The following is a 25,577-nucleotide window of genomic DNA, read 5'->3' on the forward strand; positions in this document are numbered from 1 at the left end:
TCTACTAAAAATACAAAAAATTAGTTGGGTGTGGAGGCATGCACTTGTAGTCCCAGGTACTCAGGTGGCTGAAGCAGGAGAATCGCTTGAACCCGGGAAGCAGAGGTTGCAGTGAGCTGAGATCGCGCCACTGCACTCCAGCCTGGGTGACAGAGTGAGACTCCCTCTCAAAAACAAAACAAAACAAAACACAAACAGTAAGTAAAAATGGGCAAGACTGATAGAACCAAAGTCAACTAAACAACTCATAAAACCCATAAACAACTCCTTTGTATTTTTATGCAAGTAAATTTAAACACCAATACGGAATAGGTAATTTCCTAGGAAAACAAAGTTTACTGAAATTGACCCCAGTAAAACTAGAAAGCTTAAAGAGGTAACTTTAATAAAAGTAGTACTTAAAGTTATCAAGAAACTACCCTACAAAAAACAGCAGGCCCAGATGGGTTCAAAAAATAAAATTAAATCAATAAAGATGAGGAAAAGACTGAATCTAAAACTGAATGCAAACAGAAACAAATGAACCCAACTATATTTTATTTTTTTAGGGATAGGGTCTGACTCTGTCACCCAGGCTGGAGTGCAGTGGCTCAGTCCTAACTTGTTGCAGCCTCGGAATTCTGGCTCAAGCAATCCTCCCAGCTCAGTTTCCTGAGTAGCTAGCTGAGTAACTATTTCCCCATGCCTGGCTAATTCACAACTGTGTTTTAAATCAATAACATAATTACACAGAAGGAAAAAAAGTAATTCAAGTAATTTTTTGAACAGAGTACTTTAACTATATATTCTCCATCTAGGGAGGAAAAAAAATGTAAACAAATCTTGAACTCTTCTTAGAGTTTTTTCCATAGTGGTATGAGTATAGAATTCTGAAACTATTATATGTATATTATAGAACTGATGGTGGGAGCTAAAGTTCATACTGTAGAAAAAGGGAGATGTGAAATATTTACCAGTCTGTAAATGATGGGCATGTCTCAGGATTGTCATTGGAAAGATTCTCTTCTCTGTCTACACTCTAGTCCTTAGGTAAGTGGTTCTTAAACTTTAGTCTGCATCAGAATCACCTGCAGGGCTTTTAAAACTCAGATTGCTGAGCCCCAGCCTCTGAGTTTCTGCTTCAGTAGGTCTGGGAATTTGCTTTTCTGGGCAATGCTGATGCTGCTGGTCTGGGGACCACATTTTCAGAACACAACCCTAGAGGATCTCTTCTAGCCTCATGGCTTTAAATTCTACCTATATTTAAAACTTCTAAGTTTATCTTACCAGCTTAGCAATTCCCCTTAAACTTCTTACTTTTAATACAATTTCCCACTTGAAAATCTATTAGACATTCTAAGCATAGTATGTCTACAACTGCACTTCTGACTCACCTGTCTCAGTCCCTAGACTTGTTCTTCCCAAGACTTTTCTATCTCATTCTATCCTTTCAAATGGCACAAGCTAAAAACCTTGGAGTTGTCCTTGATTCCTCTCTTCTTCTTATATTCCTGTCCTATCAGCAGCCCGTGAGCTATAACTTGAAAATACACTGAGAATCTGATCATTTTTCATCACTCCCCTTCATACTTCTTTGGCCGAAGGTGCCATCATCTCTATCCTGGGTTACTGCAATAAGCCTTTTAAATGGTTTGTCTCTGCTCTGCTCGTCTAATTTCAATATAGCTATCAAAGTGAGCCTGTTAAAACATGTTTCAGATATCACCATTCCTCTGCTCAAAGGGAGAGGAACAGCATCAATACCTTCCCCTTTCACCCAGAACTAAAGCCAAGGTCCTTATGCTGAACTTCGGAGTCCTATATGATCTGATTCTTCATTACTTTTCTGACCTACTTCCTACCACTCTCCCTGGATTACTGTACTCTAACAATACTGCCCTTTTTTTTTTTTTTGAGACAGTCTTGCTCTGTCACCCAGACTGGAGTACATGGTTCAATCTCAGTTAACTGCAACCTCCGCCTCCCTGGTTCAAACAAGCCTTTAGTCTCGAGTAGCTGGGACTACAGGAATGTGCTACCGTGCCTGGCTAATTTTTATATTTTTAATAGAGATAAGGTTTTGCTGTGTTGGCCAGGCTAGTCTCAAACTCCTGGCCTCAAGTGATCTACCTGCCTCACCTTCCCAAAGTGCTGGTGTGAGCCACCATGCCTGGCCAATATTGTCCTTTCTGCTAGTGATTCTCAAACTCTTTAAGAGTGTAAAGTCAAAATCACTTTACACTCTTAAAATTTATTGAGGTCCATAAAGAGTTTCAACATTTATCATATTAGAAATTAAAACTTAGAGAAAATACTAATTTTAAGTTAACAAAAACATATTAATACCTTTTTATGAAAATTACTATATTTTCCAAAACAATAGAAGTTTGAGAGAAATATTATATTTTTGCAAATCTCTTATGTCTGATCTAATAGAAGGCTGTTAGAGGTTCATATCTGCTTCTGCACTCAATCTGTTGCCATATATAATTTTTGGTTGAAGTAAACAAAGAAGCTCCAGACTCATAGGATATGTAGTTGGAAAAGGGAGAAATATTCAAATAGTCTTTTTGGGTAACTGTGGATATTCTCCTTTGATACTAAACTAAAAAAATAATAAATGCTTGTGATAGATATCCCAATAACCCGGATTTAATCCTTATACACTATATGCCTGTATCAAAATATCACATGTACTCAATATATGTATAACAATTACATACCTATATTAAAATTAACCATTTTTAAAATTAAAAAAATTAAAAAGATCACTCCCAAACTCAGCAAGTGGTAATTTCTTGACTTGAACTCCTGACCTCAGGTGAACCCACCTCGGCCTCCCAAAATGCTAGGATTACAGGCGTGAGCCACCGCACCCGGCCGGTAATTTCTTTAAAGGTTAGTTGAGGTCGGGCGCAGTGGCTCATGCCTGTAATCCCAGCACTTTGGGAGGCCGAGGCGGGTGGATCACAGGGTCAAGAGATCGAAACCATCCTGGTCAACATGGTGAAACCCCGTCTCTACTAAATATACAAAAAATTAGCTGGGCATGGTGGCATGTGCCTGTAATCCCAGCTACTCAGGAGGCTGAGGCAGGAGAACTGCCTAAACCCAGGAAGCAGATGTTGTGGTGAGCCGAGATCGCGCCACTGCACTCCAGCCTGGGTAACAAGAGCAAAACTCTGTCTCAAAAAAAAAAAAAAAAAAGTTAGTTGAAATGTGAAGTTTGAAACCATACTAAGAAACTTTTTATATTTCTGTTAATATTAAAATCTTTTAGTCTATCTTATACTTTGAATTTTTAATCTATGCCTGATTTTGTGACATCATGCATTGGTCATTTGTAAAACTGTTTCACTGAGTTATACAAATATCAGCATATTTTATTATTCAATATAAAAAATTATTATTAGTTGATATCACCGCAGTCTCATCAGAAAAGTATTTAAGTGTGGGGAATCTGTCAAGATTATGGTGGCAGGCACAAGGTTTCCAAAATTTTAATTTTCATTTGAAAGCTTGAATTTTATCATTGCCAACAAATTCTATTAGTTGTTTGCTGTAAAGTGACAGGCTCACTTAGTTCATTTTGGAGAAAATGTCTGCCAAACACCCAAATCTGAACAACTAGTTTGTCTCGTTAGTCATTCTTTCAAGTAAAAATGGAGTTTCATTAAAAAGTTCATCTGACAGCTAGATTATACAAGCGTTTTTTCTTCAGGCAACCACAGTAAAGCATGATGCAGCAGAACTGTACTAGTCATACTTCTCATTTCATTGCAAAGAGTGTTAAGTAATATACTCAAAGGCTGGGATTTAATAAACTCAATAAATTGGCTGGGCACGGTGGCTCACGCCTGTAATCCCAGCACTTTGGGAAGCTGAGGCAGGGGGATCACGAGGTCAGGAGTTTGAGACTAGCATGGCCAACATAGTGAAACCCCATCTCTACTAAAAATGTAAAAAATTAGCTGGGTGTGGTGGCGTGTGCCTGTAATCCCAGATACTCAGGAGGCTGAGGCAGAATTGCTTGAACCCAGGAGGCGGAGGTTGCAGTGAGCTGAGATTGTGCCACTGCACTCCAGCCTGGGCAACAGAGCAAGACTGTCTCAAAATAATAATAATAATGGCTTCATCAGTTATTACTATTTACTGCTTCATCAAGGACACTGTTAAGTGAACTTGGCTTGTACTTGAGTTGCTTTTTGGGTTTTTTTTTGGTCCCCTTGCAACATGTGACAATGAAGTATATCATTACTATTACTATAGTTGGTGCCAGTGCCTTGATATGTGTCAAGGTGCCAGCAGTTTTACTTACCATTGCTCTTATACCATTGAATGTAAATATTAACCTAGCAAAAAAGGCAAGTAGAGTTAACATTATGAAAATGGTTTTGACCTGGAAGATGCTGCGAAAGGGTCTTGGGGATCCCAAGGATCCAAGGAGCATAGTTTGAAAATTGTTACACTAAGCAAACTATTGCTTTGGTGCACTTAAACTTGCAAACTCCCTTTACTAGGAAATCATTTCTTTCTCCCTCAGTGGTGGATACCATTTTTTTAAAAGGGAAAAAAAAAGAGCTGGGCATGGTGGTTCATGCCTGTAATCCCAGCACTTTGGGAGGATAAGGCTGGTGGATCACCTGAGGTCAGGAGTTCAAGACCAGCCTGACCAACATGGCAAAACCCCGTCTCTACTAAAAATACAAAAATTAGCCGGACATGGTGGTGGGTGCCTGTAATCCCAGCTATTCAGGAGGCTGAGGCAGGAAAATCGCTAGAACCTGGGAGATGGAGGTTGCAGTGAGCTGAGATTGTGCCACTGCATTCCAGCCTGGGGGACAGAGTGAGACTCTCTCTAAAAAAAATAAATAAATAAAGAAAAAGAAAAAAAAGAATTTCTGCTTAAATGATACCTTTCACTGAAACTTTCCCTCATCATCCTATATAAAACAATACCTCCAACCCATCGCACCAAACCCCTGGCACTCTCTATTCCCCTCTTCTGCTTTACCTGTCTTTTTCTCCAGAGAAATTATCGCTACCTGTTTACCTATTTATATCTCTCTTAACTAGAATATAACTTCTTAAGGACTATGTTGTTATGCCCACATCTTACAATTATGCTTTACACGTGGTAGGTGCTCAATAAATGTTAGTTGAGTGAATAAATGTAACCCATACTCCAGCATTTGATTCTAAGATTCTGTTTGCTTTGACTGCTTTTTCAGAGGTTTATGTTTTATTTCCCCAGCAGACTACAAATTCTCAGAACAGAGGCTAACCTATATTCCATCTAGTCCCCAAAGCTTTAGGCCTTGGATATACTATGTGTGGTTTTTCCCTAAGGGAATATTTGTAGTCCCACAGTCATGATTCTGAGTAAAACCTATTCCTAAAAGACAGCACACATATTGAGCAGTAGAAAACTGGCAAATTGCTGTTGGGGGAGAAGATCCAAGATGGCCGATCACTAACAGCTCGGGATTGTAGTTCCCAGTGAAAGCTCAGAGAATGAGACAACGCTACACTTTTAGACGAATTTTCGTCACTCACGAATCAGCCAATTCCCAGTGGAGGAGCCCCACGGGTCGCCAGTGCAACTCTTGTGGCCGCCGCAGCGGTTTTGCCAGTGCCTTGGCGCAGCAGCTCTTCATGCAGAGCAAACGGGACTGCTACCCCTACTGACCGGAGTTTGGAGCTCCGGGAAGTCAGAGCCGCTTGTTGCGGACTCAAGAGGGAAGCCAGACCAGAGATTCCTGGGCAGAAGAGCACCATCAGTTTTATCGCTGCTATTTAGGCCGCCACAGTGGGTTGCTGGGATCCCAGCACTGGGAATCAATAAATCGGACATCGACTCAGAAACCTAATTAGAAAGGCGGTTCATCTACAATGAAGGGAAAAAAACAGCCTAAGAAGGCTGAGTATACTCAAAATCAGAACCCATCAGCAACGGAACAAGCCCTGATGGAAAAGGACTCATCAGCAACCGAACAAGCCCTGATGGAAAAGGACTCATCAGCAGCAGAACAAGTCCTGATGGAAAAGGACTGTGTTCCATTATCTGAAGTAGGCTTTAAAAGGTGGATGGTAAGAAACTTCTGGGAGTTAAAGGAACTTGTTCTAACCCAATGTAAAGAAACTAAGAACTTTAAAAAAAGGTTCGATGAAATGATGAAAAGAATAGACAATATAGAGAGGAATACAAATGAACTTATGGAGTTGAAAAATACAACACGAGAACTTAGTGAAATATGTACAAGCTTAAATAGCCGAATGGATCAAGCAGAAGAAAGGGTATCAGAGGTCGAAGGCCAATTTAATGAAATAAAATGACAAGACAAGAATAGAGAAAAAAGGATAAAAAGGAATGAGCAAAGTCTCCAAGCAATATGGGACTATGTGAAAAGACCTAATATACGTTTGATTGGTGTACCTGAATGTGATGGAGAGAATGAATTCAAGCTGGAAAATATTCTTCAGGATATTATCCAGGAAAATTTTCCTAATTTAGCAAAGCAGGACACTATTCAACCCCAGGCAATACAGAGAACACCACAAAGATATTCCTCAAGAAGACCAACCCCAAGGCACATAATCGTTAGATTCACCAGGATCGAAACGAAGGAGAAAATATTAAGGGCAGCCAGAGGGAAAGATCAGGTTACCCATAAAGGGAAGCCTATTAGGCTTACAGCAGATCTCTCAATGGAAACCCTACAAGCTAGAAGAGAGTGGGGGCCAATATTCAATATACTTAAAGAACAGAACTTTCAGCCCAGAATTTCATATCCTGCCAATTTAAGCTTTACAATTTAAGGAAAAATAAAATCTTTTAGGAACAAGCAAGTACTCAGAGATTTTATTACCACCAGGCCTGCTTTACAAGAACTTCTAAAAGAAGCATTATACATAGAAAGGAACAACCAGTATGAGCCTTTCTAAAAATACACCAAAAAGTAAAGAGCATTAACATAAAGAAGAATTTACGTCAATGAAAGGATAAAATAGCCAGTTAATATCAAATGGCAGTAACCCTAAATTTCAATCGACTAAATCCCCCAATCAAAAGATACAGACAAAAATCTAACGGTATATCTAAAGATATACAAAGACTCAAAATAAAGGGTTGGAAAAAAACTTACCAATTAAATGGAGAGCAAAAATAAATAAATAAAAAGTAGGAGTTGCAATTCTCACAATTAATAAAATAGATTTCAAAGCTACAAGGATACAAGGGTAAAAGGATTAATGTAATAATAAGAGATCTTAACACCCAGATACATAAGACCCATAATGAGATTTAGATTCAACGAGACAGAAAATTGATAACGATATCCAGGACTTGAACTCAGATCCAGAACAAATAAACTCAATAGAGCTCTCCATTTTAAACACACAAAATATACATTATCCACTTTAAACACACAAAATATTGATCGGCCATTATTGATACCCATTTTAGGAATGAAGTAATATTTATTTTTCCCTCTTTTTCTCTTTTTCCCTCTTTTTCTTTCTCTTTCTTCTTAAAAAAAAAGAAAGAAAACTGGCAATTTTTTTTTTTTTTTACCTATTTCTCTCTGGTTTGCAGCAATTTCTATTGTAGTTACGAATGCTATAATTGGTGTATGACAATGCTGACTTCTTAGCTCCTTGGCTCTATGTTTTCTACAAAAAAATATGCTGAAAGCAGGAAAATGTGCCATTCTGATGCTATATTCTGGTCGATTTTAAACAGACAATTCTTGGTTGAACATGCAAATATATACATTTTAAATGAGCAAATTTGGCTCTATGTAGAATATTCTTAAAAATATTCTTTCTTTGACATCGTCGTATATTTCTGGGAAACTAATTTAAGGATATGTTCCTTGGCATTGAGAAAAATGCTTAAGTACGTTTATCATATCATTATTTAAAAAGAAAATTTGGATCATTAAACTAGGGAAATAATTAAGCAAACAACTGCATATCCATTCAATCAACTCTTACATAGTAATTTAAAATGATGGTTATAAAGACTGTATAATAACATAGAACAAGGTAGATGATATAATATTTAATGAAAAACAGAATATGATCGCATACAGTAAAATATACAGTGTGATTAAACTGTATCTTAAGAAACTGTAAAAAATAAAACCAGAATATACAAAATGTTAACAATAGAAAATAAGATTAGGAAGGTAGGAAGCTCAGATTAACATTAGATCCAATAATACTAACAATAATACAAACAAATAGACACTGAACTCTTATGACATTCTAATTATTAACTGTATGATTTACCCAACATAGAGTCTCAGTCAATACTGAGAGTTGGAAGCAACCTTATGTCATCTAGTTTAACTTTTTAAAAAAATAGATGGGAGAAACTAAACATTATGGAGGAAAAATACTTGCTTAAGATCTCCCAGGAAATTAATAACAAAGGTAGAGCTGGACATTTGAACACAGTGTGTAATTCTGAGGAAGGTATCTCTGCATTGTAGTTTCTCCATCTGTAAAATAGATAATAGTACTTACCTATGGATTATTGCAAGATTACATGAAATAACAATTGAAGGGACCAACTCAGCCCTGGCTACGTAGTGAGTGCTCAATACACTTTAGCCTTGTTCTCATCTGACTGTAGTGAACTTTCTGCTACTATGTTGCTATGTGGGAGGTGAACAGGGTAGATTGAAGAGGAAAAGAAAGAAAACAGCCATCAGGTAACTGGCAAAATGATACTGTTTACCCTAATTGTTTTGGGACCCTTAATCGCTGCTCTGGTAGAGGATACGCCAATGGGAATCCTGTTTTATGGCTAAAGCAGACCAACATGAGACTATACAAAGTGCAGACAGGCCAGTATCTTTCTTTCTCTTTCTCCTTTCCCTGCCTTTTTGCTCATGCTTTTCATGCTAATAATTAGTCTGAAACAATCCTAATGCTTTCCACTTCACAGGCAGTAACTGGGCTATTAGCTGGGACCGATTGCTATAGGGATTACATACACTGTCAGTAATTTCCAGTCTTTCAAAACTAGTTCAAAGAACATGCTAGTTTTTACTCACTCTAAAACCCTTCAGTTCTGCTCCAGCTTTAGCAATGTGCAATATGTCTAAGTATACAAAAGGGCAAATATACCTTTCCTAAAATAATAAATGGATAATTAGCTTACTGTCCTTGAAGTAGAATGTATACCTAGAAATCAAGTTAGTTTGTCAGATACTGGCTCAGAGTACTGACATTTAAGGTTAGGAGATACTGTATCTTTTACTGGAATCGCATCTGGTCAACTAGTCTTCTTAATTTGCAACTCTGCTGACTCATTTCAGACTTAGTTTTCTGGTTGTTCATGCTTAGATCTGGAATATTCTGCCAGTAACATGGTCTACCTCCAACTCAGCATTTATTCTGCTTAGTTTGGCATCAAGCCCATGGTTTCCGTAGCATTTGATCTTAGTTTGCTTCTAGTTCTAGGATTCTCTAGTGCTGAAAGCTTTAAGGAATAAGGCTCATATACATATATATATATGTCTTTTGCAGAGAAATTGTCTCCTGAATGTCTCGGATTCATTCCTTTTCTTTTCTGTTCTTTTCTTTTTCAGAAACAGGGTCTCACTCTGTCACCTAGAGTGCAGTATAGTGGCATGATCATAGTTCATTGTAGCCTTGAACTCCTGGCCTCAAGCAATCCTCTTGCCTCAGTCTCCCAAGTAGTTGGGACTACAGGCATGTACCACCATAGCCAGCTAATCAAATTCACTTTATTTCACCCCAACTCAATCGCCTCACCTTTAATATACATCCTTAAAATCTCTTGTCTTAATCACTCAAATGGTGAACTAACCAGTCTCTCTCCCTCTAACTTATTCTAACCCAACATTTCCTCTATCCCTTATCTAACAGGTCATAAAGATCTGTCTAAAACACAAACGTGATCATGTCATTTCTTTGGTTAAAATTCTTCAATGGTCTCTTCATAATATTTTCTGTGTAAATTCAGAATAAGCCGTGCTATTTTTTCACCTTGTTTGATTTCGGTTTCTTGACATAGTTCCTGTGCTTCAGTTTTTGGAACGATTCTTTTTCTTAGCTGGTACCTTGCACATGTTAGCCCCCTGGAATTAGTTGCCTCTTGAACTGGTTATCAACTTTAAACATCCTTCAGCAAGTGACACAAATCCCAGTAAGTTCTCCCCAATCTTCCCTCTTTTTCACCTACTCAGTTTCTATGGTATTATTTTGAGCTTTATATATTTATATAGTTCTGGGTAACTCTTAAATATTTCATTCTATTTTGACAACTATTTCATAAGCACCTGCTTCAGTGAAACTGAAACTTTCAAATACTACTCATAAAAGACTCATCCTATTCATTATCATACAAACAACATATGTCATCTGGTAACTAATTCAAGTAAAACTTGAGAAAGTGACTTTTTACCAGGCTTCAATAAAATAACAGCATTAGACTGGAATTTAGAAATAAGCACTCACATTTTTCAGTGCTTAGTATGTGCCAGGTGTTCTCATATGTAAATTCTTAACTCCTTACAACAACCCTGTGAGTGGGTATTGTTACTGCTTCAACTTACAGATGAAGAAACAAAGACTAAAGGAAGTTAAATAATTTGCTAAGGGAGATTAAGTGGAGTGACAGTAAATTGCTAAAAAGGTCTTTGTATTTTGAAAATTCTGTGTGAATGTTATGGTTTTGAAAAAATAACAAACGTAGCTCTATTTTCACAAGATGGCAGGCACTAAAGGCAAAGAAGGAAGCTCCTGTCCCTCCCAAAGCCAAAGCCAAAGCAAAGTCTTTGAAGATCAAGAAGGCAGTACTGAAAAGTGACTACAGGCACCCCCCCGGCCCCCCAACACACACACACACATACAAATCTACGTGTCACCAACCTTCTGGCAGCCCAAGACACTGCAGCCCTAGAGGCAGCCCAAATATCTTCGGAAGAGCACCCACAGGAAAAAGAAATAACCCTGACCACTATGTTATTATTAAGTCCCTCCTGACCAGTGGATTACCCATGAAGAAGACAGAAGACAACAACACACTTGTGGATGTCAAAGCCAACAAGTACTAGATCAAACAGGTTGTGAAGAAGTTCTACAACACTGATGTGGTCAACACTCTGATCAGGCCTGAGAGAGAGAAGAAGGCAGATGTTTGACTGGCTCCTGAATATAATGCTCTGTATGTGGCCAACGAAACAGGATTATCTAAACTGAATCCAGCTGGCTAATTCTAAATGTATGTATTTTCACCATAAAAATACAGCAAATCTAAACAGGATGCAGAATAAAATCAAATCAGCAACTTTGAAGGATCTCTCTTCCACTCCTAATCCTCATTCTACTTCCAATACACATTTCAGACACATCCAAATTACCAGCTGCTGGTTTAAAAAAGGGCCCTGAAGTTTCCTGTAGGTCTTACTATGCATTTCCAGAATCACAGATGGAAACCTCTCATATGAGACTTACACTTCATAATTCTCAAAGTACTTTAACATTCATTAATTCACTCCATATTCACAATGATCTCAGTCTTATCAACCTAATGGTTATCTCTAAACCTTCTTTGAGGTATAGAGAAGTGAAGTGTGGTAGTGGAGAAAGAACACAAACTTTGAAGTCAGAAACCCGTGGAGCTAGGTTCAAGTCCTTGCAAATAACCTCTTTAAGTTATGGGTTATTATGAAGTTTAACTGAGATAAAGTTTGAGAATCTGGATATGATAAGTATTGTATCTAATATGACCTAGGGACTCCATAAATTTTAGTTTCTTATTCTTCCCCTCAACCTTTCTGAGCCCCCGTTTCCAAAAGTAAAACAAGGACAAATACTGTAAATCACACAGGAGGTTTGTGAAGTTTACTGAGATAATGTATCAAAGTATTTTTGGGAACTTGTATGGGTTTGCTAAATGTTAACTTCCTTTCTTATTAAGATGATGCTCATTAAACATCCTCTAAACAACATTAGAAAAGGTGATTAGTTTAATCTAGTTCTAAACAGGAGAAAAACAAAAGTTTAAACACATTTTTATGGTCTAGCCTAGTGACCTACATTCTTTTCCATGGAAAGCTCAAAATAAGACTGTTTCTACAAGTATACTCTGATTATTGATCATACATAAATGAGTGAATTCAGCTCTAACGTAGGCTTCTATGTTTTTACAGAGCAAATACTATATTTCCCTGTTGATTTGAGTGCAGAAAAGTTATCACAAGAGAAAGAAGAGGAATTATCTGATGAAAACTTTTATAAGGAAAATACTAAGTTTATCACAACCTGGGTATTGTGATAAAAGAGAATTATAAAAGTACTTTCCATTTAGCCTGGGCAACACAGTGAGATCTCATCTCTATTTAACAACACAAAAGGTACTTTCCAAATCTTGTGAATTATCATTTCTACCCCCTAGGCAGCAAAAAACTAACTACCAGAAAATTCCCTCATCTAACATGGCCATTATGTCTTGAAGTTTGGTTTAACTTGTGCTGAGACTAGACATGGAGTAACATTAAGCATCTACCATAACCATTATAAAATATAAAAATATAAAAACACAATCCCTTATCTTTAACATGTGAGGTCACAGTATATTCCTTTTTATAGAGAAATGAGAATGTCTCTCCACTACACATTAATGAGGCCATCCCTGCAGTCTGGAGTTAATTCTAGGCACAGCATTTTAAACTTAAATGGATCAAGAGAAGAGAGCTCTAAAGTCAAAGCTGAACGTGGGATTGGGAAGCAGGAGAAAAAAAGAAAAAGAGAAGAGAGCTCAAGATGAGGAGGGGTTTAGAAACTATCCAATTTCAAAAACAGTGGCTGGACGTGGTGGCTCATGCCTGTAATCCCAGCACTTTGGGAGGTTGAGGTCAGCGGATCACAAGGTCAGGAGTTCAAGATTAGCTGGCCAATATGGTGAAACCCCATTTCTACTAAAAATACAAAAATTAGCTGGGTGTGGTGGCACATGCCAGTAGTCCCAGCTACTTGGGAGGCTGAGGCAGGAGAATTGCTTGAACCAAGGAGGCAGAGGTTGCAGTGAGCCGAGACTGCACCACTGCACTCCAGTCTGGACAAGAGAAGGAGACTCTGTCTCAAAAAAAACAAAAAACAAAACAAACAACAAAAACAACAAAACCCCAAAAATAGCAGAGAAAAAAAGGCCTAGTAAAACGAGTATGTGAAAGGTTTCAGGTGAAACAAAAACCAAATTAGAGCCAATGGATAGATACTGGGTGTGAAAGCATATTTCAGCTTAAAGTAAAAAACAGTAGTTTTAGACACTGAGTTATCACAAATTTACAGTGCTCCTCTGGGAGGTTATAATCTCTGCCTGTGGAAGCATTTAAGTAAAGGCAAATGAGCATATAAGGGATGGTTTCAAGATGAGTCTTAAATTAGGTGGGAGACTGAATTTGATTTCCTCTATCCCTGAGACTCTAAGACTCTATGACTTTACTTTCCTCACATCTCACATTTAATAGTACTGCAAATAACTGAATCTTAACCAATGTAACTTTTAGATGAGAGAGAAATGGCAAAGAGTAACTCTGAAGTCTGTATGTATCGATAAGATGTAAAACTTATGCTGGTGGATACATATTTTTCAAAATATTAACTTTCATTTGAAACCTTAAATTTATAATTGACAGAAAATGCTTATAGGTTGTCTTCCTTGAAGTGACCAATCATTTCATTTTGGAGAAAATGTCTGCCAAATATCCAAGTCAGCTGTTTTTTTCAAGTAAAGATAATATTCCCTGAAAAAAGTAGCTGGTTGCGCTTACAACTAACAATTACACAATACTTTTTCCTGAGTCAACTATCTTATTGGAGAAACTGAACTAAGAGAAGTTAAAAGACTTGCTGAAGACCACATAGCTAAAGCTATGAGTTGAACCTAGATCTTTCAGTCTCCAAAGTCTATGTTCTTTCCACTATGTTATTCTGAAACCAATGAATAAAATGAGAGTGTATACCTGAATAAAAGAGAGACGATAAAGCACTAAACATGCCTAGTTATAATAATGAAGGACACTAGGGCTCTGCTGCCTTCTAGGTTTCTCTAAATAATCCTTAGGAGTCTTAGCTGCCCAAAAGAATTCATCATCACATTTCTCTTCTCTATAGCAACAACAGAGCATAGGGAATTGGGAATAAACTCATAAAATGTAAGATACGGTATCTTACATTCATAAAATGTAAGAGATGTGTGTGTGTGTGTCTACATGGCAAGGGAGAACATGAACAATGGAAAAGAGAAAAAGCTGGGGAAAGCCCATTTGGTTTATCAGTTTCCTGGACTGGAATCTTATTTTTCATTCACAGCAGTTTATCACTGGCCTTAGTAATTACGAGGATATGTTTTTTATTAGCTTTGCTCAACTTGGCTGGGTTCAGCTATGTGCTGCCAGCTGGGCTGATGCCAAGGTTGAAACTCCAGTCTTCTAAATTCCAGTTCACTTAAACAGCATGGGTTGCCTCCTGCTCCTATCCAGCTCAGTTAACACTTCTGTTACTTCATATCCAGCTCCTTTTTCCCCTCCTGACTTATTTCTACAATATGGATAGAGGACTTCTGCAACTACAAAGACATGTCACATTTTCTTGGGGACTTCAGCTGATAAATCTGCAGAGAGTTGGGGAAAGTGAACAGATAACTAAAATCATGCGTGGTAGGACCACAAACTTCAAAAGCCTCATATTACTGAAACTAAAAGGTATAATTAACCTTAGTTTTCTACAGCAGTAGGTAAGATGATTCAGGAGCAGTTTCAGCAAGTGCAGGGCTATATCTTAGAAGATGGTCTGCTAATGTCTAGTCAAGCTTAGGTCACTCAGAGAGGTGGCATGAAATCACATGGTAAGGAAGGACCTGCTAGTCAGCCACACAGTCCAAAACATTCCAGCTTTCCTTAGCACAAGGCAATAAATTTTAACATCTTACAACCACAATCCTGCCTTCTTGCCATATTACCCTCATAACCTCCTTTTTTCTTTGCTTGGTTTGAGTTTGCCAGGTTTTTCTCATCTTCTTAACATATATTTATGTTTTGTTTTTCTTCTAGGAAGTCATTATTGAGATTCAGAAACCTCTCATTTATAACTGTAATATTTCCTCAAAAATAATCTAGGCAATCAAGGTAAGAATTTTTTTTTTTTAAAGACAGAATATTTCTCTGTTGCCCAGGTTGAGTGCAGTGGTATGATCTTGGCTCACTGCAGTCTCTGCCTCCCAGGTTCAACTGATCCTCCTGCCTCAGCCTCCTGAGGAGCTGGGACTACAGGTGTGCACCACCACATTCGGCTAATTTTTTTTATTTTTAGTAGAGATAGGGTTTCACCATGGTGGCCAGGATGATCTTGATCTCCTGGCCTTGTTATCTGCCCCTCTTGGCCTCCCAAAGTGCTGGGATTACAGGTGGAAGCCACTGTGCCCAGCCCGAATTTTTTATTTTTTAAGACAAGGAGTCTCACTCTGTGACCCAGGTTGGAGTACAGTGGCATGAGCTTGGCTCACTGCAACCTCCACCTCTCGGGTTCAAATGATTCTCCTGTCTTAGTTTCTTGAGTAGCTAGGATTACAGGAGTGTGCAACCATGCCTAATTTTTTTTTTTTGTATTTTTAGTAGAGATGGGGTTTCACCATGTTGGCCAGGCTGGTCTCAAACTCCTGACCTCTGGTGATCTGTCTGCCTTGGCCTCCCAAAGTGCTGGGATTACAGGCATGAGCCACTGCACCCAGCCCAAAGGAAAAAATTTAGTAACACAGTTTATCACTGATTTTCAGTAACATTTTCCTAAAAATCACTAACACTTATTTAAAATTGGGGATTTTGTAAACTGATATATATTGATGCTGGCACAGTAGGTGTTAAAATAAAAGCTTGCCAAAAAAAAGCTATATATGGGTTCTATGTATTCCCAAGAAAACAGCAAATGTGGTCAAATTTATGAACTGCATAAAACACATCTCACTATTTCAAAGAGCTTGAGAGATGCCAATTATTTCATTATACAGGACAAAAACTGCTACCATTCTCAGGCATCTGGAGTTTGTGAGGGCAAGAGAGAGAACAGGCAGAGTCGAAAGGGCAGCTTAAGAATTCTGGAAGAGAGGTATGGAATGGGATTTTTTTGGTCCCTTGGGCAGATTTAATTAGAATCAGTGGGAGAATCCAGATTCTCTGCTTCATAATCTACTGCCATTCATTTCAATTCTCCATTTTCCTACTTCTATTTGTGTACCACAAGCATATAATCAAGAAAAAAAGTTATGAGAGTACTGGTTCACTGCACAAGCCTCATCTCATATTTATTTTTCCTGACCAAAATAGAGCACTATGTGCAGTTCCCTTTTCTTGGGAGGCCTGGGCATCTTGATTCAGATGCAACTAATGCACAGTGGGCATCTACTACATGCTACATGGTGCTATGCATTTGCCACCGATTTTCGCATTTCAATCATTCAGTCAACTGGGGAGGTAGACACAACTTGTCTATAACCTCCACTGAGCCTAGCATTGCTAACATGAGCTGTTCTACAACTGTGGATAGACAGATGAATAAAGGACAGATTTACCAGATATGACAAGATCACAAGGCCAAGGCTGAAATAAGGACAGTCACTGTGTGCACGCATGTGTGTGTGTGTGTGTGTGTGTGTGTGTGTGTGTGTGTGTGGGGAAGGAGGAAATGGTATAAAAATAAGGGCAAGATCTGGACACAATATATCTTAGAAGGTAAAAAGGAAAATAGCAGCTGAGTGGCTATTCTCATTAAAGGCACCAAAGAGTTAGTTTTGATTTGCAATCTTTCAACACAAATAGATGATAAATGTTTATGGTGACAGATATCCCAATTACCCTGATTTGACCATTAAGCACTGTACACATGTATCAAAATGTCACATGTACCTCATCAAATGTATAATTATTATATATCAATAAAAACAAAAAAGAATTTGCTTCACTTATTAACAAACATGCTCATATCTTTTCTGACAGTGAATTACTGAACACACCTCAGGAGACAAGAGGGGCATATTAGCTACCAAACCTGTACAGACCACACCCTCCTGCTCATTGTGGCTTATTAGAAAAGAAAGTTGGGTAGAAGGGCAGGGGGTGGTCCAGGTGTGGAGGTGTACATGTGTTTAGTAACTGAGAGGTGGGTGACTGTAGACTCTGGAAACAAATCTTAGTACCCTGTGACACTCTTACTTTTTCAGGTTTCCAAAATTAAAAAACTGTAACCTTAGTGTAAATAGCTTTTAATCTGTCAAAATTGTCAAAGATGTCAGCAGTACTCTCGGTTTTTGTAATTAAGTGAGTATCTGAATAATGGCTTTAGATGAGGGTAACAGAAATGGAATCAGAACATATAGATAGTATAACCTATTTCAGTTAACAGATATTACTGAATAATTGGTATGTGCCAAGTGGTGGGGACATAAAGAGGCAGTTAATAAATCAGTTCAATTTAACACGGACTCCAGACAGAAGACTATCCCAACTTCCTAGACATGGCAGAGAGAAGAATTTTAGCTCTTCATTAATGCTTATACTGAAAACCTGGCATTATTTTAAATCGTACAGGGCTTGTTAAATAAATAAAATAGTCACAATAGGTAATACACTTTAAGAACTTGTATTTTGCAGTATTCAAAGTATGTCCCCTCCATTTTATCCTCACCACAATGTCACTGCTTTAATTTTCTCTCTCACCTGGAATATTATAACAGCTTGTTAACTGGCATCCCTGACTCCTGCATCTGGAAGCCACCCATCCTTTCATTGTTGCCAGAATGGTGCTTCTAAAACACAAATCTGAGCTGTAACTCTACTACTTAAAAGCCCATTCAATAGTTATTATTATTATTTTTTTTTAGACGGAATCTTGCTCTGTTACCCAGGCTGGAGTGGAGTGACATGATCTCGCCTCCCTGCAACCTCTGCCTCCTGAGTTCAAGCAATTTTCCTGCCTCAGCCTCTCGAGTAGCTGGGATTACAGGTGCATGCCACCATGCCCACCTAATTTCTGTATTTTTAGTAGAGACGGCATTTTTGCCATGTTGGCCAGGCTGGTCTTGATCTCCTGACCTCAGATGATCCACCCAACTCGGCCTCCCAAAGTGCTGGGATTACATTAACTTGATTTAGTTTGGATATTGTGTCCCTGCCCAAATCTCATGTCAAGTTGTAAGCCCTGACCTTGGAGGTGGGGCCTGGTGGGAGGTGTTTGGGTCATTGGGGTGGATTCCTCATGGCATGGTTCTGTCCTTGAGATAGTCACTGAGTTCTGGTTGTTGTAAAGTGTGACACCCCCCTCCCCACAATGTGATGTGCCTGCTCTGGCTTTGCCTTCCATCATGAGTAAAAGCTCCCTGAGACCTCCCCAGAAACCAAGCTATGTGGCACCATGTTTATATAGCCTGCAGAAATGTGAGGCAATTAAACCTCTTTTCTTTGTAAATTACCCAGTCTTAGGTATTTCTTTATAGCAATGCAAGAATGGCCTAATAGCGTTCTCAATGCTCATAAGGTAAAGATCCAGATCCTTAAGACAGTCTCTAAGGGAAGCATTCTGTGCCTTCCTCTTCTGTGCCTTATCTCTTTCTGTTCCCCTCCTTACACCCTATGATCGAGCCATTTAACTATTTTTTAATTCCTCGACCATACTTTTTTTTGAATTTTTTCTCTATCTTCTCTTTCTTAAGGTTTCAGCTTAGACATCACTTCATTTGGAAGCCTTCATTTGGAAATCTTGTCCTTTATTCATCCCTCTACCCAATAGCTGTAAAGCAGCCCTTCTTAGACATGCTAGGCTCAAGGGAGATTACAGAGATCTCCAACCTCCAATCCCCTCAACCTAGGTTGGGGTCCCTCTGTACTTTATTTCTCCAAAGTCATAATTCTTTATTGGTCTAAAAGCAAAACTATAAACACTAACGGCAGAATCCCCATCAACTGAACCAATAACTAGCACTTAATCATAATTTGATAGTCAGAATTTGAACGAATGGATGGATGAACAAGATCAGACAGTCTATCAGCTGACCTCATGTTGAGACATGTCTACACATTAGCCTTAGTTGTATTATTTTTGCCTCTACCCTAGTTTTTCTCTATGTAGTCTAGGATTACAATTTAATTAATTCTTTCTGCCCAGAATCCCAAAGTGATTATGGCATAATTTCCTATGTGGTTTTATAACAAAAAGAGAACATTCTTTAGAAAAGCACTTTGCAAAGAAAAAGAGGAAGAGATATTCTAGAAGTTTTGTTTTTAAGCATCAAATTATTACCCTGCAGACCAGGGTAAGAATTCTGTACATGAGCCACAGTGATGAATCAGATTTTAAAGTTTTTGCTTTGTACAAAGACACGTGTCACAGGTAGAAAGGGTAGACTGAGAGGGTAAAAGAGGACTGGCTGACCATGTACTCTAACTGATTTGGATTAGCATGTAGAGAGCAGACAGATCCAATTTACAAGATATGAAATCACAAGAGACTAATGTACTAATCCAGAATAGCAATATATTAATTTATAATAAAATATAAAGTAGCTCGGGTCTCATGTTCTCTTCCTGCTATAAATCTACATAGGAAGCTAAGGTATAATCTGAAACTGGCTTTCTCAAACTGAAATCAGAGCAAGGGGAAGTCAAGTGGATTATGATGATGGCTAAAGGTATGATTAGCATCATAGTCATGCCATATGTACTGAATTCTTCATTTTGCTTTTTAAATTTAAAAAGTAAAGCATGTATCTGTTTCAGTTTTAAGTCACAAAAAATAAGTGACTAAAAATAAAAAGCTTCTGCCTTTTATAACCAAGTACTCTGGATTAGTTGGAAGCTTGGTAGTTACTACCCATCAGAGCTGGCTTGGCCACAGGAGTTTAGCAGCGAAAAGGGATACTACTTGGCTTAGTAACGGAGAAAAAGAGAGGCAGCAGACAGCTGGCACACAGGATTACCTCAAAAAGGCAGAGATAGGTGGTAGGTGAGCTGATCAATCTAAAATTAGGTAGCAGACACAGGCACAGAGTCACCTGCTACCTATACCCAAGATCATTAAATGATACAGTATTACACAGGTAAAAGTGGCCATTAGGGATCATGTAGTTCAGCCTCTCACATGTAAGAATGACTTGCTCAGTAACATAAAACAAGTTTGTGGACTGATTTGGACTAGGACCCAGTTCAGTGCTCTGATATTACACCATACTGCTTCTTTCCTATTTTTTATCAGGATTTGGAAGCCAAAATCCAGGGTGTCAAATGAAGCTTTGAAGAAGGGCCAAAGGAGAATGGGAAGAATACCAGGGAGACAAGTGTGAAAGCAATATGCCTCAGTGATACTGGTCCTGACAGCCAGCTCTACTAAAAGATCTCTATGGTCTCACTCTCTAGACTCAGATATCAACAGAGTGAAGTCATTTAATTATCTGTGCTTCAATTTTCTCATAAATAAACTATATCTGAAAATAATTATACCTTATTCAGAGTTACCAGAGGATAAAATGAAATTGTGTATAAAGGAACATCAAATAAATATTGTTTTTTTCCCCTATTTACCATGAGCAAGAAACATTACCTTAATCTGAATTTTTAACATTTGCATACTAATGACCAGAAGGTAGGGAAGGAGGAGGAAATAGTATGATTAGAAAAAGAACAGGCTTATGCACTGAGAACAATTTGTTTTGTGAAATGAATTGAGTAACCACATTTTTTCCACGTTGCATCACTTGCACCTTAGCCAGGACATTGAGACAGCTGGCCAAACCTCAGCTGTTACAGAAAGTGCTTTTGTAGGACCTACTAAGAGTGTGAAGTGTGGGAGGGGAAAGTTGTTAGAGGGAACAACCTAACTGCTGGAATGATGACTGAAGCACCTGGTCTGGAAATGTCACCTGGAAGAAGGTCTCTCTCTACCTTCTGAGCCTGCTCCTCTGACCATCTTCTGCTAAAAACCTAAGGTCTCTAGGACACGCAGAAGAAAGGAAAATAGCAAACTTCTCTGGAAGCATCAGCCACACAGTGAATCATATTTCTTATCAGTAAGGTTTGCAGCCAGAAAGGAATGCATATCCAGCAACCTGGACACAAAGACTGTCAGCTCTGTTGGCTCTGGAGAACTGCCTAAGGACTCTAAATTTATCAGTCAAAAGAACAGAAAATAACCTGGGCATGAAAGTAAGAAAATCAGCTTTTAACTGAATAAAACCCAGACCACCAAAGCTTATCCTGTTTTAGCCTCAAGTAAATGAAAAGAACTCTGTTATCAGTTCCAAGGCACCTTTCTTCTTTCTGCTTCCATAGAGCTACTACTTCACAGGGCTTCCTCACAATGGATTTACCATACCGACCCCAGGGTACTTGTTTATTGCAGCACAGAAAGGAGTGGCATTTTCCTGAGCCAAGAAGTGTGTTTCCCTTTCATTCTGCCCCAGATTCTCTCCACCTCAGTGCGACTATCCTAATCCAAGCAACCCTCATTTCTTCCTTGTCCACAATTACCACTGTACAACTCATTCTTCACAGACCAGCTCAAGTGATTTTTTCAGGTAACAGCTTTATTAACATACCATATTAATTCACATACCATGAATCCACCCTACATTTTAGTGTTTTCTAAGATATTCATGGAATTGTGCAAACATCATCCCTAATTTTAAAATCTTTTCATCATCCTCAAAAGAAACCCCAATAGCAGTCATTTCCCATTTTCCCTCCCCCTAGCCACTGGCAACCACAAATCTACTTCTGTCTATGTGTATTTGGTAATTCTGGACATTTCACATAAATGTAATCATCAGTGACTATCTTTTGTGACTGGCTTTTTCATTTAGTATAATGTTATTAAGGTACGTCTATATTGTAGCATGTATTAGTACTTTATTCTTTTCTATTGCCAATTGGTATTTTGTTCTATAGATATATCATATTTTATTTTCCATTTATTAGCTGATTAACATTTGGGTTGTTTTATCTTTTTGGTTGCTGTGAACAATGCTGCCATGAACATTTGTTATATGCTTTTGTGTGGACATATGCTTTCTATTCTTTTGGGTATATAACTATGAATGGAATTACTGGGTCACACGGTAACTCTTTAACATTTTGAGTAACTTCCAAACTGTTTTCCAAAGTGGCTACAGTACTTTCCAATCTCACCAGCAATGTTCAAGGTTTCCAATTTTTCCACATCCTCAGCAACATTTGTTATTATCCATTTTTTGGTTATAGCCGTATCCATGGGTGGGAAGTGGTATTTCACTGTGTCTTTGATTTGCATTTCCCTAATGATGAATGATTTTAAGCATCTCAAGTGCTTATTGGCTATCTGTGTATGTTACCTGGAGAAATATCTATCCAAATCTTTTGCTTATTTTTAAATTGGGTTATTTGTCTTTTTATTGTTGAGTTACAAGTGTCCTTTTATATTCTGGATACAAGTCCAAGTGAGTTTTTTAAAGTAAATCAAACCTTGTCACCTCCCTGGCTTAGAACATTCTAATGGTTCCCTAATATGTTTAGAATAAAATCCAGTATTTGCACGCTGGTTTACAAGGTCCTACATGATGTGGTGCCTGCCCACTTCTCCAACATCATCTTATACCACTTGTTTTTAGTTTTTTTGACATGGAGTCTCGCTCTGTCACCCAGGCTGGAGTGCATTGGTGCAATCTTGGCTCACTGTGACCTCTGTCTCCTGGGTTCAAGTGACTCTCTTGCCTTGGCCTCCTGAGTAGCTGGGATTACAGGCATGCACCACTATGCCTGGCTAATTTTTGTATTTTTAGTAGGTATGGGAGCTTTTTAGTAGGTATGGCTCAGGTGACCCACCTGCCTTGGCGTCAAAGTGCTGGGATTACAAGCGTGAGCCACCACACTCAGCCCGCTTGTACCACTTTCTTGCTCAGGCAATGCATTCTAGTCAGAGCAATCTGCTTTCTGCCCTTGGAACATAGCAAACTCATTTATGTCTCAGCATCATTATATTAGTTGTTCCTTCTGCCTGCTTGGAAGTCTCTTTCCTTGGACGACTCCTTCTCATCATTCAGGTCTCAATTCAAGTATCAACTTTTCAGACAATTTTCTTGAAAAGAAATTCTATCTAAACAAGTTTCCCCTCTACAAAGAACGTTTGTGAATGATAAATATGTTCATTATTTTCATTGTGGTAACGGTTTCATGGATGTATATATATGTGAAGACTTTTCAAATTGTACACTTTAAATACATGCCATTTATCTTATGTCAATTATATTTCAATAAAGCTATTAAACAAAAAAAAACCCTTTATAATTATACCTTCACTGTCACTATCCTATCATACTTTATTTCCCTAGGAGAAATTAATTTTTGTCTACAAAAATTATCTATATGAAATTATCTTATTTCTTCATTTAAATGTTTACCATCTGTTTCACCCAACAGAATGAAAGTGTCATGAGCACAGCAATATTGTTCATTTTTGTCACTAATAAATTCTCAGCTTGGGTTACAATTAGGTACTCAATAAATATTTGGTTAATTGAATGAATGAACTCAATAGAGGTTTAGAAAAGAGCTCCTTAGACAATAAGAAGGCCGACTTTTCATTCCCTCAGATTTACCAGTATTTTTAGACTTAAGAGGATGAGATTATTATCTTTACTTAAAGCAGCTACCTCAAAATTATTCTGGATGATCTTCACTGCCATTGTCTGTATGATTTTATTGTTCATTTAGTCTGTGGCTCTATTCTAGTACTTTATATAGACTCTCTCATTGGTAGTGGTTAGTTTTGTAATAATATAATAATAATATAGCATATTATAATCATGTAGTATAATACATTATAGTTATAATACAGAATATAACATAATAGCAGCAGTAACACAATAAAAAATTTGTTTACCATTTGCTATTCATCAGATGTAAGCATTTTACCCATGTAATCTCATTTATTCCACACAATAACTTCATGAAGTAGGCTTCCTACTTCATGATGTGGAATTTGTAATTTAAGGAGGTGAATTAACTGCCCAAAGCTACATAGCTGATAAAAGGCAGAGATGAACCTCAAACCCACATCTATCTCACTTCAAAGCTTGTTCTTTTTCCATCCTGCTACGGTGCTTCTGAACTATTTCTAAATATAGTGTTACTCCAGCTCTTATCCAAAGCCCCTAAAGTCAGAGCAAGGTGTGTGCCTTGGGAATACTAGTACTCAAACTTTGAAATGGGTTAGAGACAAAAGTAAGAGAGATGAAAAGCTAGTTGCTTGAGAATAAACAAGGGTGTTTAGAGCAAGGAATTATTACTTTATCCCAAAGGCCATATGCAGCTTCATCTGACACTTGATACTCACTGTTTCTAACTGCTCCCTGGTAGACCTTGGTTTTACCTAAGCTGCTGGCCCTTGCTCCTCCCCTGCATACTAGTGAAGTATACTGGTGAAGACATGATCACGACAGACCTGGGGATATTCTTCCTTATCATCTCATCTGGGTCCTGATTTCAACAGCCTGTTTGTAGATGGGCCTTTACCTTTGGTGCCAGGAGGCTGCAGGTTGTCTCCAGTCAAGGAACACCAGCCCACAGGGAAGATGTCCCGGGAGTCGAAGCGGCACCAGTAGTCAAAGGCCCCTCGCCAACCATCAAAAGTGACAAGCACCTCTGAGCCCCGAACCTCCCCAATAGTGGCTGGACAAATGAAATGAGGGTTCTTCCTGTCCACAGCTTCTAGCTTCATTCCCATTTTGAAGAAGTTGTGGGAAGGCGATGGTGGCTCCTAGATGAGAAACAGAAATAGACAGACCTAGACACACAAAGAGAGGCCATGTATTGCAAAAGACTACTATCTAATTTGGATGATTAAAAAGTGATCAATTTGCTTCAGATTTTTAATAAAAGAAATAAAAGGTTGCAGATAAAGTTGAGTCTTCCTCTGGGCCCTTCCCATATTCCATTCCCCTTCTACCTACCACGGAGGTAACAGCTACCCATGCTTGTTTTATATTTTACTATATACATATGTACCCATTTGCCTGCTTTTAAATTTTATATAAATGGTATTATACTGTATATATCACTGTATATATTGTTGTGCTTTTTCGTTCAGCATTATGCTTTTGAAATTTGCCATGTTGACAGATTTAGCCCTGTTTCATTTTAATTCTTTATAGTATTTTATTGTATGTATATATAAAATTTTATTAATTCTCCTTTGGACACTTAAAGTTCTTTCCAATTGTTTACTATTTCAAAAGAGTTTTAGCCACCATTCTTGCACTTCTTTGTATACATGGGGGAAGGTTTCTTTAGGTTATACATCTAGATGTAGAATTCCTGGGTTATAGGGGAGATATATGCATCTTCTGCTTTATCAAATATTGTTAATTTGTCCTCCAAAGTGGTTGTAACATTGTATACTTTCTTTTTCACCAGAAGTGTGGAGAGTTCCTGGGTGCTAATTTGTAATGTGGCTATATAGATCAAGTTTCAAAACTGTGTTGTACATTATATTCTGTTCCCTTAATCTTACTGTCTGATCCTGTACCACTAATATAGTCTTAT

General features: G+C 38.1%; 1 protein-coding gene across 23 annotated transcripts in view; it reads right to left on the reverse strand.

The window, feature by feature from the left end:
- The window catches only part of SCMH1 (Scm polycomb group protein homolog 1), a 232,838-nt gene that overhangs the window by 89,944 nt on the left and 117,317 nt on the right, over window positions 1-25,577 (reverse strand). For 22 of the 23 annotated variants that reach the window (XR_013519963.1, XR_013519965.1, XR_013519964.1 and 19 more), the window contains one exon: window positions 24,549-24,792. Coding sequence is in view for 20 of the 23 variants with exons in the window: in XM_078331399.1 (XP_078187525.1) it covers window positions 24,549-24,792 (244 nt within the window). In the remaining 3 variants the exon portion in view is untranslated. Of the gene's footprint in view, window positions 1-24,548; window positions 24,820-25,577 lie in introns of all 23 variants that reach the window. The other variant, XM_078331404.1, reaches the window with a different exon arrangement.

Source organism: Callithrix jacchus, chromosome 7 (genome assembly GCF_049354715.1).
Source record: "Callithrix jacchus isolate 240 chromosome 7, calJac240_pri, whole genome shotgun sequence".
Lineage (NCBI taxonomy): Eukaryota > Metazoa > Chordata > Mammalia > Primates > Cebidae > Callithrix > Callithrix jacchus.